The 12,498-nt window shown below is 43.9% G+C and overlaps 1 protein-coding gene across 1 annotated transcript in view; it reads right to left on the minus strand.

Moving 5' to 3' along the window:
- Positions 1-737: 737 nt before the first annotated feature.
- Positions 738-12,498, minus strand: part of LOC311241652 (uncharacterized protein) — a gene marked incomplete at its 3' end in the record, with an annotated part of 36,504 nt that continues 24,743 nt past the window's right edge. The window contains exons 2-5 of the mRNA XM_084330528.1: positions 11,802-11,932; positions 11,491-11,634; positions 839-958; positions 738-743 (exon numbers count right to left, since the gene is read on the minus strand). Of these exons, the coding sequence (XP_084186654.1) occupies positions 738-743; positions 839-958; positions 11,491-11,634; positions 11,802-11,932 (401 nt within the window). The remainder of the gene's footprint in view (positions 744-838; positions 959-11,490; positions 11,635-11,801; positions 11,933-12,498) is intronic.

Here is a 12,498-nt window from a genome sequence, read left to right on the forward strand (position 1 = left end):
TGTGGTGTCTTTTAAGATCTGACTTTGTCTTGAAGCTCTTCCCACACTGGTCACAGCAGTAAGGTTTCTCTCTTGTGTGTACCATGTGGTGTCTTTTAAGGTGTGCCTTTGTCTTGAAGCTCTCCCCACACTGGTCACAGCAGTAAAGTTTCTCTCCTGTGTGTACCATGTGGTGTAGTTTAAGTTCTGCCTTTGTCTTGAAGCTCTTCCCACACTGGGCACAGAGGTAGGGTTTCTCTCCTGTGTGTACCATGTGGTGTAGTTTAAGTTCTGCCTTTGTCTGGAAGCTCTTCCCACACTGGTCACAGCAGTAAGGTTTCTCTCCTGTGTGTACCATGTGGTGTCTTTCAAGATTTCTCTTTGTCTGGAAGCTCTTCCCACACTGGTCACAGCAGTAAGGTTTCTCTCCTACGTGTGCCATGTGGTGTTGTTTAAGGTTTTCCTTTCTCTTGAAGTTCTTCCCACACTGGTCACAGCAGTAAAGTTTCTCTCCTGTGTGTACCATGTGATGTCTTTTAAGATATGCCTTTGTCTTGAAGCTCTCCCCACACTGGTCATAGCAGTAACGTTTCTCTCTTGTGTGTATCACATGGTGTTGTTTAAGATCTGCCCTTGTCTTGAAGCTCTCCCCACACTGGTCACAGCAGTAAAGTTTATCTTCTGTGTGTACCATGTGGTGTCTTTTAAGGTGTGCCTTTGTCTTGAAGCTCTTCCCACACTGGTCACAGCAGTAAAGTTTATCTCTTGTGTGTACCATGTGGTGTCTTTTAAGGTGTGCCTTTGTCTTGAAGCTCTTCCCACACTGGTCACAGCAGTAAGGTTTCTCTCTTGTGTGTACCATGTGGTGTCTTTTAAGGTGTGCCTTTGTCTTGAAGCTCTCCCCACACTGGTCACAGGAATGACATCTCAATTCCTCCATGTCTCTATTGGTTGCTGGGCAGCAGGATAGGGGGTGGATCTGGGGAACAGAGAGAGACAGAAACATTCAAATAAAGAGTTTATAAACTGGCAGTCTAAGGCTATGTATAGATGTATACTTTAAGACCTTCTAGCAGACAGGAGGAGAGGTGGCTCTAGCAGAGAGGAGGAGAGGTGGCTCTAACAGAGAGGAGGAGAGGTGGCTCTAACAGAGAGGAGGAGAGGTGGCTCTGACAGAGAGGAGGAGAGGTGGCTCTAACAGAGAGGAGGAGGTGGCTCTAGCATGAGGAGGAGAGGTGGCTCTAACAGAGAGGAGGAGAGGTGGCTCTAACAGAGAGGAGGAGAGGTGGCTCTAGCAGAGAGGAGGAGAGGTGGCTCTAACAGAGAGGAGGAGAGGTGGCTCTAACAGAGAGGAGGAGAGGTGGCTCTAGCAGAGAGGAGGAGAGGTGGCTCTAACAGAGAGGAGGAGAGGTTGCTCTAACAGAGAGGAGGAGAGGTGGCTCTAACAGAGAGGAGGAGAGGTGACTCTAACAGAGAGGAGGAGGTGGCTCTAACAGAGAGGAGGAGGTGGCTCTAGCATGAGGAGGAGAGGTGGCTCTAACAGAGAGGAGGAGAGGTGGCTCTAACAGAGAGGAGGAGAGGTGGCTCTAACAGAGAGGAGGAGAGGTGGCTCTAACAGAGAGGAGGAGAGGTGGCTCTAACAGAGAGGAGGAGAGGTGGCTCTACCAGAGAGGAGGAGAGGTGGCTCTAACAGAGAGGAGGAGAGGTGGCAGAGAGGAGAGGAGGAGAAGAGGTGGCTCTAACAGAAAGGGTCACAGCACACACATCCGGGGACAGAGAGGAGAACAGAACAAGGTACAACCTCTGCAGTGAGATCACAGGAGCTAAAAAGGATTACAGAGTCAAGATTGAAGAACAATTAGGCAGCAATGACTCATAGTGTAGGGCTGGGCAAATAATCGAAAAAAAGAAATCGCAATCTCGATTCATAGACCTATGCAATCTCATTTCTAATTTTTTTTTAATTAATTATATATATCTTTTTTTAACTTGTTTTTAACTTAACTTTTTAAATGATTTTATTGAAAAAATAAGAATCGCGAGAGAATAGTGATCTCAATTCTTAGAGAGAAAAATCGTGATTCACATTTTAGCAAGAATGGCCCAGCCCTAGAAGGCACTACACACAGTAACAGACCTGAAAGGGGTCTCCAGCAGCAAAGCTAACACCGCTGCCTCCTTACCGGACGAGCTGAACAGCTTTTACACCCGTTTTGAGTAGGGGTGCACGATATAGATTTTTTGACCCCGATATCGATACCAATAGCTTTCTGCTCCTCATGGTCGATACCGATACTATATATATATTTATTGTATTATAATTTTTTTTAATGTATATTCCTGTAGTTGACCTAACCAGATTTATCATGACATGAGCGTTACTACTATGAACAAAACAAAGCCAAGAGAACAGTTTTGACTCTTCAAATAAAGTGACTATATTTATTTTTCCAAATAAGTATAATTTGAGTCAATCACAAAATTCACAATCCGTCAATGTCATTAACAATGTGTTTCCCTGAACAATGAGTGAACTAAAAACCAACAGGTATTGTGCTTTGTCAGCAGATAAAACATTTGACGCTATAGGAGAGGAGACTGTTGTGGTCTTGGTCCATGAAACAACTATTACTTGGCATTTATAGGACAGCACGCCTCAAAAACTATTAAATAAACACGCCGTGTGTAAAGTGTGTCGTACAAAAATAAAATACTTGGTAATACTACCTCTCCTCTTTTTTTTTTTTTTTTGCAGTCAGGCCACTGAACTTAGAAGCAGGCCAGGACAGTGTTTCTAGTTGCAGCAACGCAATAGTTGGATAACCTAGGTGGGGAACAACCAGGAGATCACTGCAACTCACACAAGTTTACATTTAGCTGACGCTTTTATCCAACGCGACTTACAAGTTCCCTCTCTCTCTCTCTCTCTCTCTCTCTCTCTCTGAGGCGGGATCCTTACAAAAAAACTGTGGTTGCTTATCATTGACACATGCTAGCCTGTAATAATCCACCCCAGAAAAATCTACTTTGCATTTGATATATTGCAAATATATGCCATCACACACACTGGCATTTAAAGGGTTAGAATTATAAAATGTATATGTGGTGTTATGTTCAGGGCTGAAGTTGAAACCCTCCCCAACATGTCCAAATGACTACAGACCGGTGGCACTCACCTCTGTGGTCATGAAATGTTTCGAGAGGCTGGTCAAGGACCACATTTGTGCCTCCCTCCCCAGTGATATGGACCCTATGCAATTTGCATACAGGACAAACAGGTCCACCGACGACACGGTCTCCCAGGTACTGCACAGCACCCTCTCGCACCTTGACCGTCAGAAGGGGGGCTATGTGAGACTGTTGTTCATTGACTACAGCTCAGCATTCAACACCATAGTCCCCACCAGACTGGTGGACAAGCTGATCGAGCTAGGTCTGAGCTCCGCCCTGAGCGCCTGGGTACTGGACTTTCTGAGCGAAAGACCCCAGGCGGTCAGGGTGGGGGGTCAGACCTCCAACACCATCACCCTGAGCATCGGGTCCCCCCAGGGCTGTGTTCTGAGCCCCCTGCTGTACTCACTCTACACACACGATTGTGTGGCCAAGTTCAGCTCCAACTCCATAGTGAAGTTCGCAGACGACACGGTGGTGGTGGGGCTGATCTCGGACAACGACGAGAAGGCCTACCGGGAGGAGGTTGAGGTACTGGAACGCTGGTGCCAGGACAACAGCCTGCTCCTGAACATTGGTAAAACCAAGGAGCTGATCGTGGATTATAGGAGAGGACAGCAGGAGACGCACACACCACTGATGATTAACAGGGCTACCGTGGACAGGGTGAGCAGCTTCAAGTACCTGGGGGTCCACATCTCAGAGGACCTGACATGGTCAACACACATAGACACAGTAGTAAAGAAGGCGAAACAGCGCCTCTACCACCTGAGACAGTTAAGGAAGTTCAGAGTATCGGGGAAGATACTCCAGTCCTTCTACTCAGGAGCTGTAGAGAGCATCCTGACCGGAAACATCACTGCCTGGTATGGAAACAGCACGGCACAGGACAAGAAGGCCCTACAGAGAGTGGTGCGCTCAGCCGAGCGTACCACGGGTATTGCACTACCTCCCCTGCAGGTTCTATACAACAAGAGGTGCAAATCCAGAGCCTGCAGAATAATGAAAGACCCCCACCACCCCAATAACAGCCTGTTTCAGCTGCTGAGGTCAGGCAGACGCCTGCGAACCCCAGCTACTAGGACAGAGAGGCTTAGGCTCAGCTTCTTCCCCCAGGCCATCAGAGTCCTGAACAATGAACATTGAGTACCACTGTAACACTTTAGCATGAGCGGGCACACACTCAGGCCGCACGCACCCTCACTTATTGCCAAAAGGAAAGGCCACTTTAAATTAGTATTAGCAACAGTAACAGTGTATTGCACTACTATTACTACTACTGTTAACTGTTACCCGTTATTGCACAAATGTATTGTTACCTGCTACCTGTTATTGCACAATTTTATTGCACACATTTTTTGTATTGGATTCTATTATATGTTGTACCAATTGCACATCGTTGCGGGCAAGACCACCCGCATTTCATTGTATATCCGTGACAAATAAAACTCTTGACTTGACTTGAATAAAAGATTGTATTATTTTCAATCTGACATTACAAAAAAAACTGAAAATCCATCAAAATCAGTGTTGTTGCTAATCATACATATGCTAGCCTGTTTTTTAACAATAATTTGTGATGCCATCACAAACACTGGCATTTAAAGGGTACAAATAAAAAAAAATCCTGCACCAGAATGCAGGAAATGAAGTCTTTGTAACCACAAATGTCCTGGTGGGGGACCCCCAGACCCCCTGCTTAAAAAGTGGCCTGACTGGGGCTATATTTTAAAAGCCTCCAATGCTTATTAGCGTGTGTGCGTTTGAACGTGTGCATGTTTCAACCATACATTTCCATTTATAAAAAAAGAAAAAAAAAAGAAAAAAAAATTATAAAAAAGAAAAAAAAATGTACCGTGGCTCTCTGACACCGTTATTTTTGGGTCGCGGCCTGAAAAGTTTGGGAACCCCTGCTCTAAAGCAGTGGTTCCCAAAGTCGGGGTCGCGACCCAAAGGTGGGCCGCGAGCAGCCACGGGAGGGCCGCGAGATGATTTCCCAAAATCAGGCCACTGAACTTAGAAGCAGGCCAGGACAGTGTTTCTAGTTGTATTCTAAAATTATATTCTATTGTATTCTAAAATGTGACTTTATGGTTTTATATTAACTTAATAAATAAACAAAAACGAAAAATCGACTTATTTCAACGAACATTTCAAACTAAATAACAGATTATGCACATAAAACGCTGAAAACAACCGAAGCAACAATAGTATTTTAATGAGGCTATTATTATTATCATTATTACTTTGCAACAAGTTATCCCTCACATAAATAGCACATATAAATGAATAACTAACTTGAACTAACTTAATAGGATTGAAGTGATATTTGGCTTAAAAAATCGGTCGCCTGGCAAAAAAAAAAAAAAAAAAAAAGACTGACGATGTGCATTGGGCCGCGGCTCTCTGACGCCTTCTTTTCTGGGTCCCGGCCTGAAAAGTTTGGGAACCCCTGCTCTAAAGCACTTAAAAATGCTTGATTTAACCCTTTGATGCATACAGTCACGCCAATATGATGATTATAATAAGTCCCTGCAACATATGTTTGCATTATTAAACCATGAAGATTAAAAAATTATTAAATGAAAATGTACTAAGAGTAGTCTACTGACACACTAATAAAAACAGTATTTACATCTAAGACAATTTGTATAAAAACTCTTGGGTGCCTAAGACTTTTGCACAGTACTGTGTTTTCTATCCACTTTAGCCAAACACACACATATATATATATATACATATATACACACACTACTGTGAGAAAATAATAATAAAAACACAAAGGGATAATGGCTTATAACAGACTTAATGATTTTAGAATATTTCAGATAATGAAATTAAATGTTTATATCATCAACTATCCAGTTAGTATTTATACTGTAACGTTTGGCTACTTTAAATCATTGAATGTAGAGAGAGAGCGAGAAAGGGCGAGAACGCGCAAGAGAGCCAGCCCCCCCCCCCCCCGGATTTTGTTTACGGTTTGCGTTTTGAGCGTATAAGCTGCCATATGCGATGATGTCACACTCGAATGTCAACACATGAAGTTGAACACGGAGATAGAAACTGGATGCCCAATATAAAGAAACGAATAACCAATAAATATGAAGTTATCTTTAAACCTCTGTTGTCAAGCGTCGTCAATATAACCCACCCCTTTCCTCACGAATGGAACTAGTGCCGTGGTGGAGTCCGCTTTGAGCGTGTCCAGGGTTAGCAGCTAATGCTAGTTAGCTTAGTTATGTGGGATAACTTAGTTAGCAGCTAACGTTAGACCATTGCTTGCGTCAATTAAAATGCATGTCATTAAAGGTCCGCTCTGGTCTGTCTACAATTGCATGTAATTTAAGGTCCACGCTGGTCTGTGTATAATGAAATGAGGAAAGCTCTGCGCTAAAGCAAGTCTGATCTCAGCCGCGACGTGACAACATATACTCGATGTTCACGATATAATAATTTACTACATCTCATGTAGAACAAGCCGCGATACATCGAGTATACTCGATATATCGCCCAGCCCTACATGCAACTTGACATTTCTGATTGTCATTTATTCTTGAGTCCCCACCAAAATGGTCACAATTTCAAGCCCTTACAAATTTAGTGACTGCTCTGTGACACTCGTTCACCTTTTCCTGACCCCGTTGTGCTATAGCGTGAAAGGATTTTCCTGAGGTGCGCGAGAACCACTAGCTGCAGCCTCAGTCTATTGTGATCATCTAAAATGGATGAAATGGGAGAATATTTATACAGTGAAAGCATTAGTTTTCATTTAGGTTTTCCTAGTCAAGGAATCAAATAGTCTGCTATGGCTGCATGCATAGCGCTAACGCTATTGTTTTAAAATGCGCAACTGTCGGAAAAACATGGCATCGATAAGAGGAATCGATAGTCACGGAGGCATGCGATTCCAGGAATCTGACAATTGGGAACCGGTTCCGGTTCTCGATTCCCATCCCTACGGTTTCACCAGGAGCTAGCGTCAGCTCCAATTAAGAAAACGGTAGACCCACGGGCGGTTAGGTGGCCGAGCGGAGATTGCGTTCGTCACCAGCCCCGGAGCTGAGCTGGATTTGCCTGTTCGAATCCAGCTCACAGCTCCGGGGTTGTCACCAGCTTGGCTGGCCGTCTGCACTGATACAATTGGCTGTATCAGAGGGTGGGAGAAGCTGGCGGGGTGGGTCCGGGTCGTTGTAAACAGCGACTCCTACAGTTCGGTCGGGGCGCTTGCTAAGCGCGGATTGGACGTGAGGGGGATAGTGTGGTCCTCCCACACGCTACGCCCTCTCAATGAGAATCCGCGCTGCCAGGTGAAAAGAAGCGGTGATTGGCTGGACGTGTGTCGGAGGAAGCACGTGGTAGCCTCCACTCTCCCAGATGATCTGACTGTGGGGGGTAAGTGCGCAGCGACCAGGAAGGGACTGGGAATTGGCATACGACTAACATTGGGATGGGAGAAAATCGGAGGAAAAATGGAGGGGGAAAAAGACCAATAATAAAAAAATAAAAAAAAAACGGTAGACCCAGCCCAGCCACCAATTGACGAGACGCTGTCAACATTGCCACCCGACTCAGAGAGGCAAGAGAATCACCCAAGCAGTGTCTAGCTAAGGATTTAAGGTCTTATTCCGTCGTCGAGAACCCCCGGTTTCGCCATCTGCTGAAGACCCTGGAGCCGCGGTATAAGCTCCCATCACGAAGCCACTTTACAGAAACAACTATACCAGCTCTCTACAGCGGAACCAACGCCCAGGTAATAGACTCAATGAGTAAAGCTAGTCGAGTAGCTATGACATGTGATGCATGGACCTCCGTTACGACGGACTCGTATTTAACAATAACTGCACATTACATCAGAGAGACGTTTATGAGAGACACACAGGTGCTCATATTGCGGAGCTGCTTTCTAATGTTGTGGAGGAATGGCAGCTAAAAGATAAATCTGTAGTGCTGGTTACAGACAACGCATCGAACATGATAGTCGCAGCTCAAGTCGCAAAATTCTCTCATGTAAGATGTTATGCCCATACATTAAATCTTGCATCACAGCGAGCACTCAAAGTGCCCACGGTCACCAGGCTTCTGGGCAGAATCCAAAGGATATCCACATTCTTCCACCGCAGCACAACAGCTAACCACCAGCTGCAACTCAAACAGAGACTGCTTGTTCTGTCATAAACTGAAAACTGACGTCACCACAAGGTGAAATAGCGCATAAATGATGACATGGTGGATAGGTTTTTGGAACAACAACCAGCGATATGTGCCACCTTGCTGTCTCCTGAGGTGAGAAGAACAGAATCCGACCTCTGTACTCTGAATGAAATGGATGTTTCAAACGCAGAGGACACTGTGAAGGCATTAAAGGCCATGAAGGATGCCACAACACTGATGTCCGAAGAGGGCAATCCAACCGCTTGTCTCATCGCTCCACTAAATGCTCAACTCCTCCATAACATGTGTGAGACCATCGGAGACTCACCCATGATCCACGAGATCAAGCATGCCATCAAAGCAGATCTCCTTAACTCATTGGGCGTCATATCCGAGATAAGTCAGGTTATCTCGCCATGCATTGAGTGCCAAAACCCGAGATTTCTCGGGTTTTGATCCTTTTATCTTTTTTCTTTGATTCCCATTCTATACTGTCAGCCGGAGCCCTCTGGGTCTCCCTGGCTCATCTGCCTATGTTGGAATTGCAATGACGATCGAATCTCACCAGGTGGCAGTATCACCTACCTTCTGAATTGGAATAGCTTGGTGGATACACATATTCACTTTTTAATTTTTTTTTGCAAGGGCCCCTCCTCCTTGGAGACAGAGCGATCGCCTCGATATTTTTTTGCCTAAAGCCTATTTCCAGTATACACGAGGATAGACATATACATGGGTAATCGCGATGGCGATGCGATCACTGGGAATTATTCTTTTTGGAATACCTTCTGGCTAAGGTAAGGTATATTCTATGTCTATTTTACCGAACCTGAAACATGTTTTTGTAACGATCAGTGTCATGTTTTACAGGACGTAAAACATGCTCGACAAACACAATCGCAGTTTCTAGTTAGAACGACCCCCCCCCCTGATGATTTTGTGAAGACACATATGTACATGGTATATACCTTTGATTTGGGAGTATTTGGGGTTTCAGGCGATCAACCAGAACGATTTGGGCATAATGCATATAACGCGTCATATCTCGCGATCTATGAAAAAAGAATGGATTATTTTGGAAAGGGGCGATGTTTAGCGTGTAATAGCAAAACAAACTACAGTGTGTAGAAATGAACTGATTAGTCAGTGATGGACTATGAACAATGCCTGTCAAATGAGCCTTACTATTGTCTCCATAGCTATAGTACAGAACACATGATGGGTCTGCAAACATCGCTAAAATGGTCAATAACGCTGGCGCCAGGCGGGACAGATCGGGAAAGTGGGTGGCACCCAAAGCGTTAACTCATTGACTGCCACACTGTTTTTCCATCTTTACTCCCTGGGCGCCAGCGTTATTGACCATTTTCATAATGGTTGCGGACCCATCGTGTATTCTATATTATAGCTATGGAGACAATAGTATGGCTCATTTGACAGGCACTATTTATACTCCCAACAGGGACAAAACTGTTTTGAATTATTTAATGAATTGTTTATTTCGAATGTTTACAAATAAATAAACAATAAACAAATAATTGTTCAAAATGTTTACAAATAAACAAGTGAAAAGGATAGGTTTGAAGCCAAAAGGCTTACAAAACTGTTTATTTCTACATACCTTCGTTTGTGCGCTATTCTCCACTTGCACAAACGTGCGGGCGGCATATCCAGTTACTTCTACCATGTGTAGACTTATTCCGGTCCCATCACAATACATAGACTTTAGCAACTTTTCTCCTGTCAATTAAACAACTTTAGTCACTTTTTTTATTACGTTTAAAAATTATATTTGTTTGTATTGTTAATCTGTTCACCATTCGTTTTTATCGTTAGTATTGTCAATGTGTTGACGTTTTACAAAAGGAAATGCATGTGGACTGTGGAGTTGTGGACAGGAGGTAATGAAACTTTTGTATTATTATATTATAGAATGCAACAATCTATTTAATAAGCAAACGTTAAGGCATAACGTATCGGCATAACATGATAAAATGTCTTCTGATTATCAAACAAGTCCATATGGGGGTCTAACAAACGCGATGGCGACAACACCAATTCATTGATCATGTCTCATAATATTAGCTAAATGCTAATATGGCTAACTAATGGTAAACGTTTTTACATGAAATACAGCCCAAAAACCTTAAAAGACCCCGCTGACAAACAAACTTTACGAAACGCTTGCTTATTAAATAGATTGTTGCATTCTATAATATAATACAAAAGTTTCATTACCTCTCTGTCTGAAGCCTGTCAGGGGGGGGGGGGGGGGGGGTCGTTTTCCGATGCTGCGATCATTACAAAAGCATGTTTTATGATGCGGTTCTGTAAAATAGACGTTACCTTTGTCAGCAGGTACAAGACGATATGTTACAAAAGCATGTTTTATGATGGGGTTCGGTAAAATATTTTTCTCCTCCTCCCCTCCTCCTCTCCTGCTCCCCTCCTCCTCTCCTGCTCCCCTCATCTCATATCCTCCCTCCCTCCTCTCCTCTCATATCCTCCCCTCCTCCTCTCATATCCTCCCTCCATCTCTCCTCCTCCCTTCCGCTCTCCTCCTCTCATCTCATATCCTCCCTCCATCTCTCCTCCTCCCTTCCGCTCTCCTCCTCTCATCTCATATCCTCCTTCCTCCTCTCCCTCACTCCTCCACTCCTCTCTCCTCCTATGAAATATGGCAAGTACAAAATTGCTCCCTTCTCAGCATTTTGTAATGTGTAGGTTCTTCTGTAAGAACACTAGTTGATCCACATGTTCCGGGTTGAGAGAGCTTCTTTTTGCAGTGACCACATTTCCTGCAGTGGAGAAACCCCTCTCTGCAGACACGCTTGTGCCTGGGATACACAATTATCGTTTCGTCAGCCTGGAGACGAGAGGAAATGTGACCTCATGGACACGCCACCAGTTCAGAGGCCTCTCAGTGAGAGCCAGGCATGGGGCTTTACAGAATCTGTCCATGTCCTCCTCAGTGAGAGCCAGGCATGGGGCTTTACAGAATCTGTCCATGTCCTCCTCAGTGAGAGCCAGGCATGGGGCTTTACAGAATCTGTCCATGTCCTCCTCAGTGAGAGCCAGGGATGGGGCTTTACAGAATCTGTCCATGTCCTCCTCAGCACTGGCAGAGGCGGTCTTGGTTTGTACTGTACCTTCAGTGTCGGTGAAAGATTGTCACAGCAAACTCACGAGCAGCGATGAAGCCCTTCTTTTGGGAGCAGAGGGACATGTAGGCCTCTCGTCCTCCACTGGCAGCATTTCTTCTCCTTCGCCGATTCCCCCAGACGCTTCATCTGCTTCTGTCCTGGGTGTCCTCGCACTCACAGTTTGTGTCTGAGAGGAGAGGAGGAGAAGAGAGAAAGAAATAGCATTAAATCAGCCGTTAGCTCCTTCTCAATCAATGCAGCAGCTCACGTCTATTAGGATAACAGTTTCTCTCAGTCTTACAGTTTAAATAAGTTTTAATTGAATACATTTTACATGAAACATGGTGAAATTACCTCCAAGGATGCAGCCTTCTCAGTCACTGCTTTGTAGACCTCCCGTTTCCCTTCCTCTGTGAGAAAAGGCAGTTCTTTAAAGCGGGGATCCAGGGAAGAGGCTGTATGAAGGAACTTCTTCTCTGCTGTACCTAATATTTGAGATATGCAAAATTGGATTTTAGATTAGATAATGGGAAAACATTTATTTACATCTTTTACATTTAGTCTTAGATAATGGCAACATTTAATATTTTTAGTCTACTTAGAATTGTGTTTAATGTAACAGCTAAATAATTCAGTGTTTTTTATGACAACCGCCTATGCTGAAAATATCAATACAAAATGTATCATAAATAAATACCTCTTAATAAAATCACAATTCTTAAAAATATGGCTTATTGATGTTATTATTCATAATGTCTACTGTTCTCTGGCCAAATAATAAACCATAACCATATAAATGAACCCTTAACTCATTCCCTGCCAACAACGATTTTATACGTGTTTGTCCGCCAATAGTTGAACGCCAACCACGTATATATACGTTATTTGATCGTTATTTCTTTTATTCGCTATTTCCATTTGTTATCCATCCAGGGAGCCTGTGTTACCATAGGGAATGAGTCTCAATTAATCAGAAACGACCCCCCCCCTTTCATGCATTCATGATGGAACATTATATACCGATCATATGCATTTGAATTTTTTATTGTAG

The sequence above is a fragment of the Notolepis coatsorum genome (genome assembly GCF_963971535.1).
Source record: "Notolepis coatsorum genome assembly, chromosome: 15".
NCBI lineage: Eukaryota > Metazoa > Chordata > Actinopteri > Aulopiformes > Paralepididae > Notolepis > Notolepis coatsorum.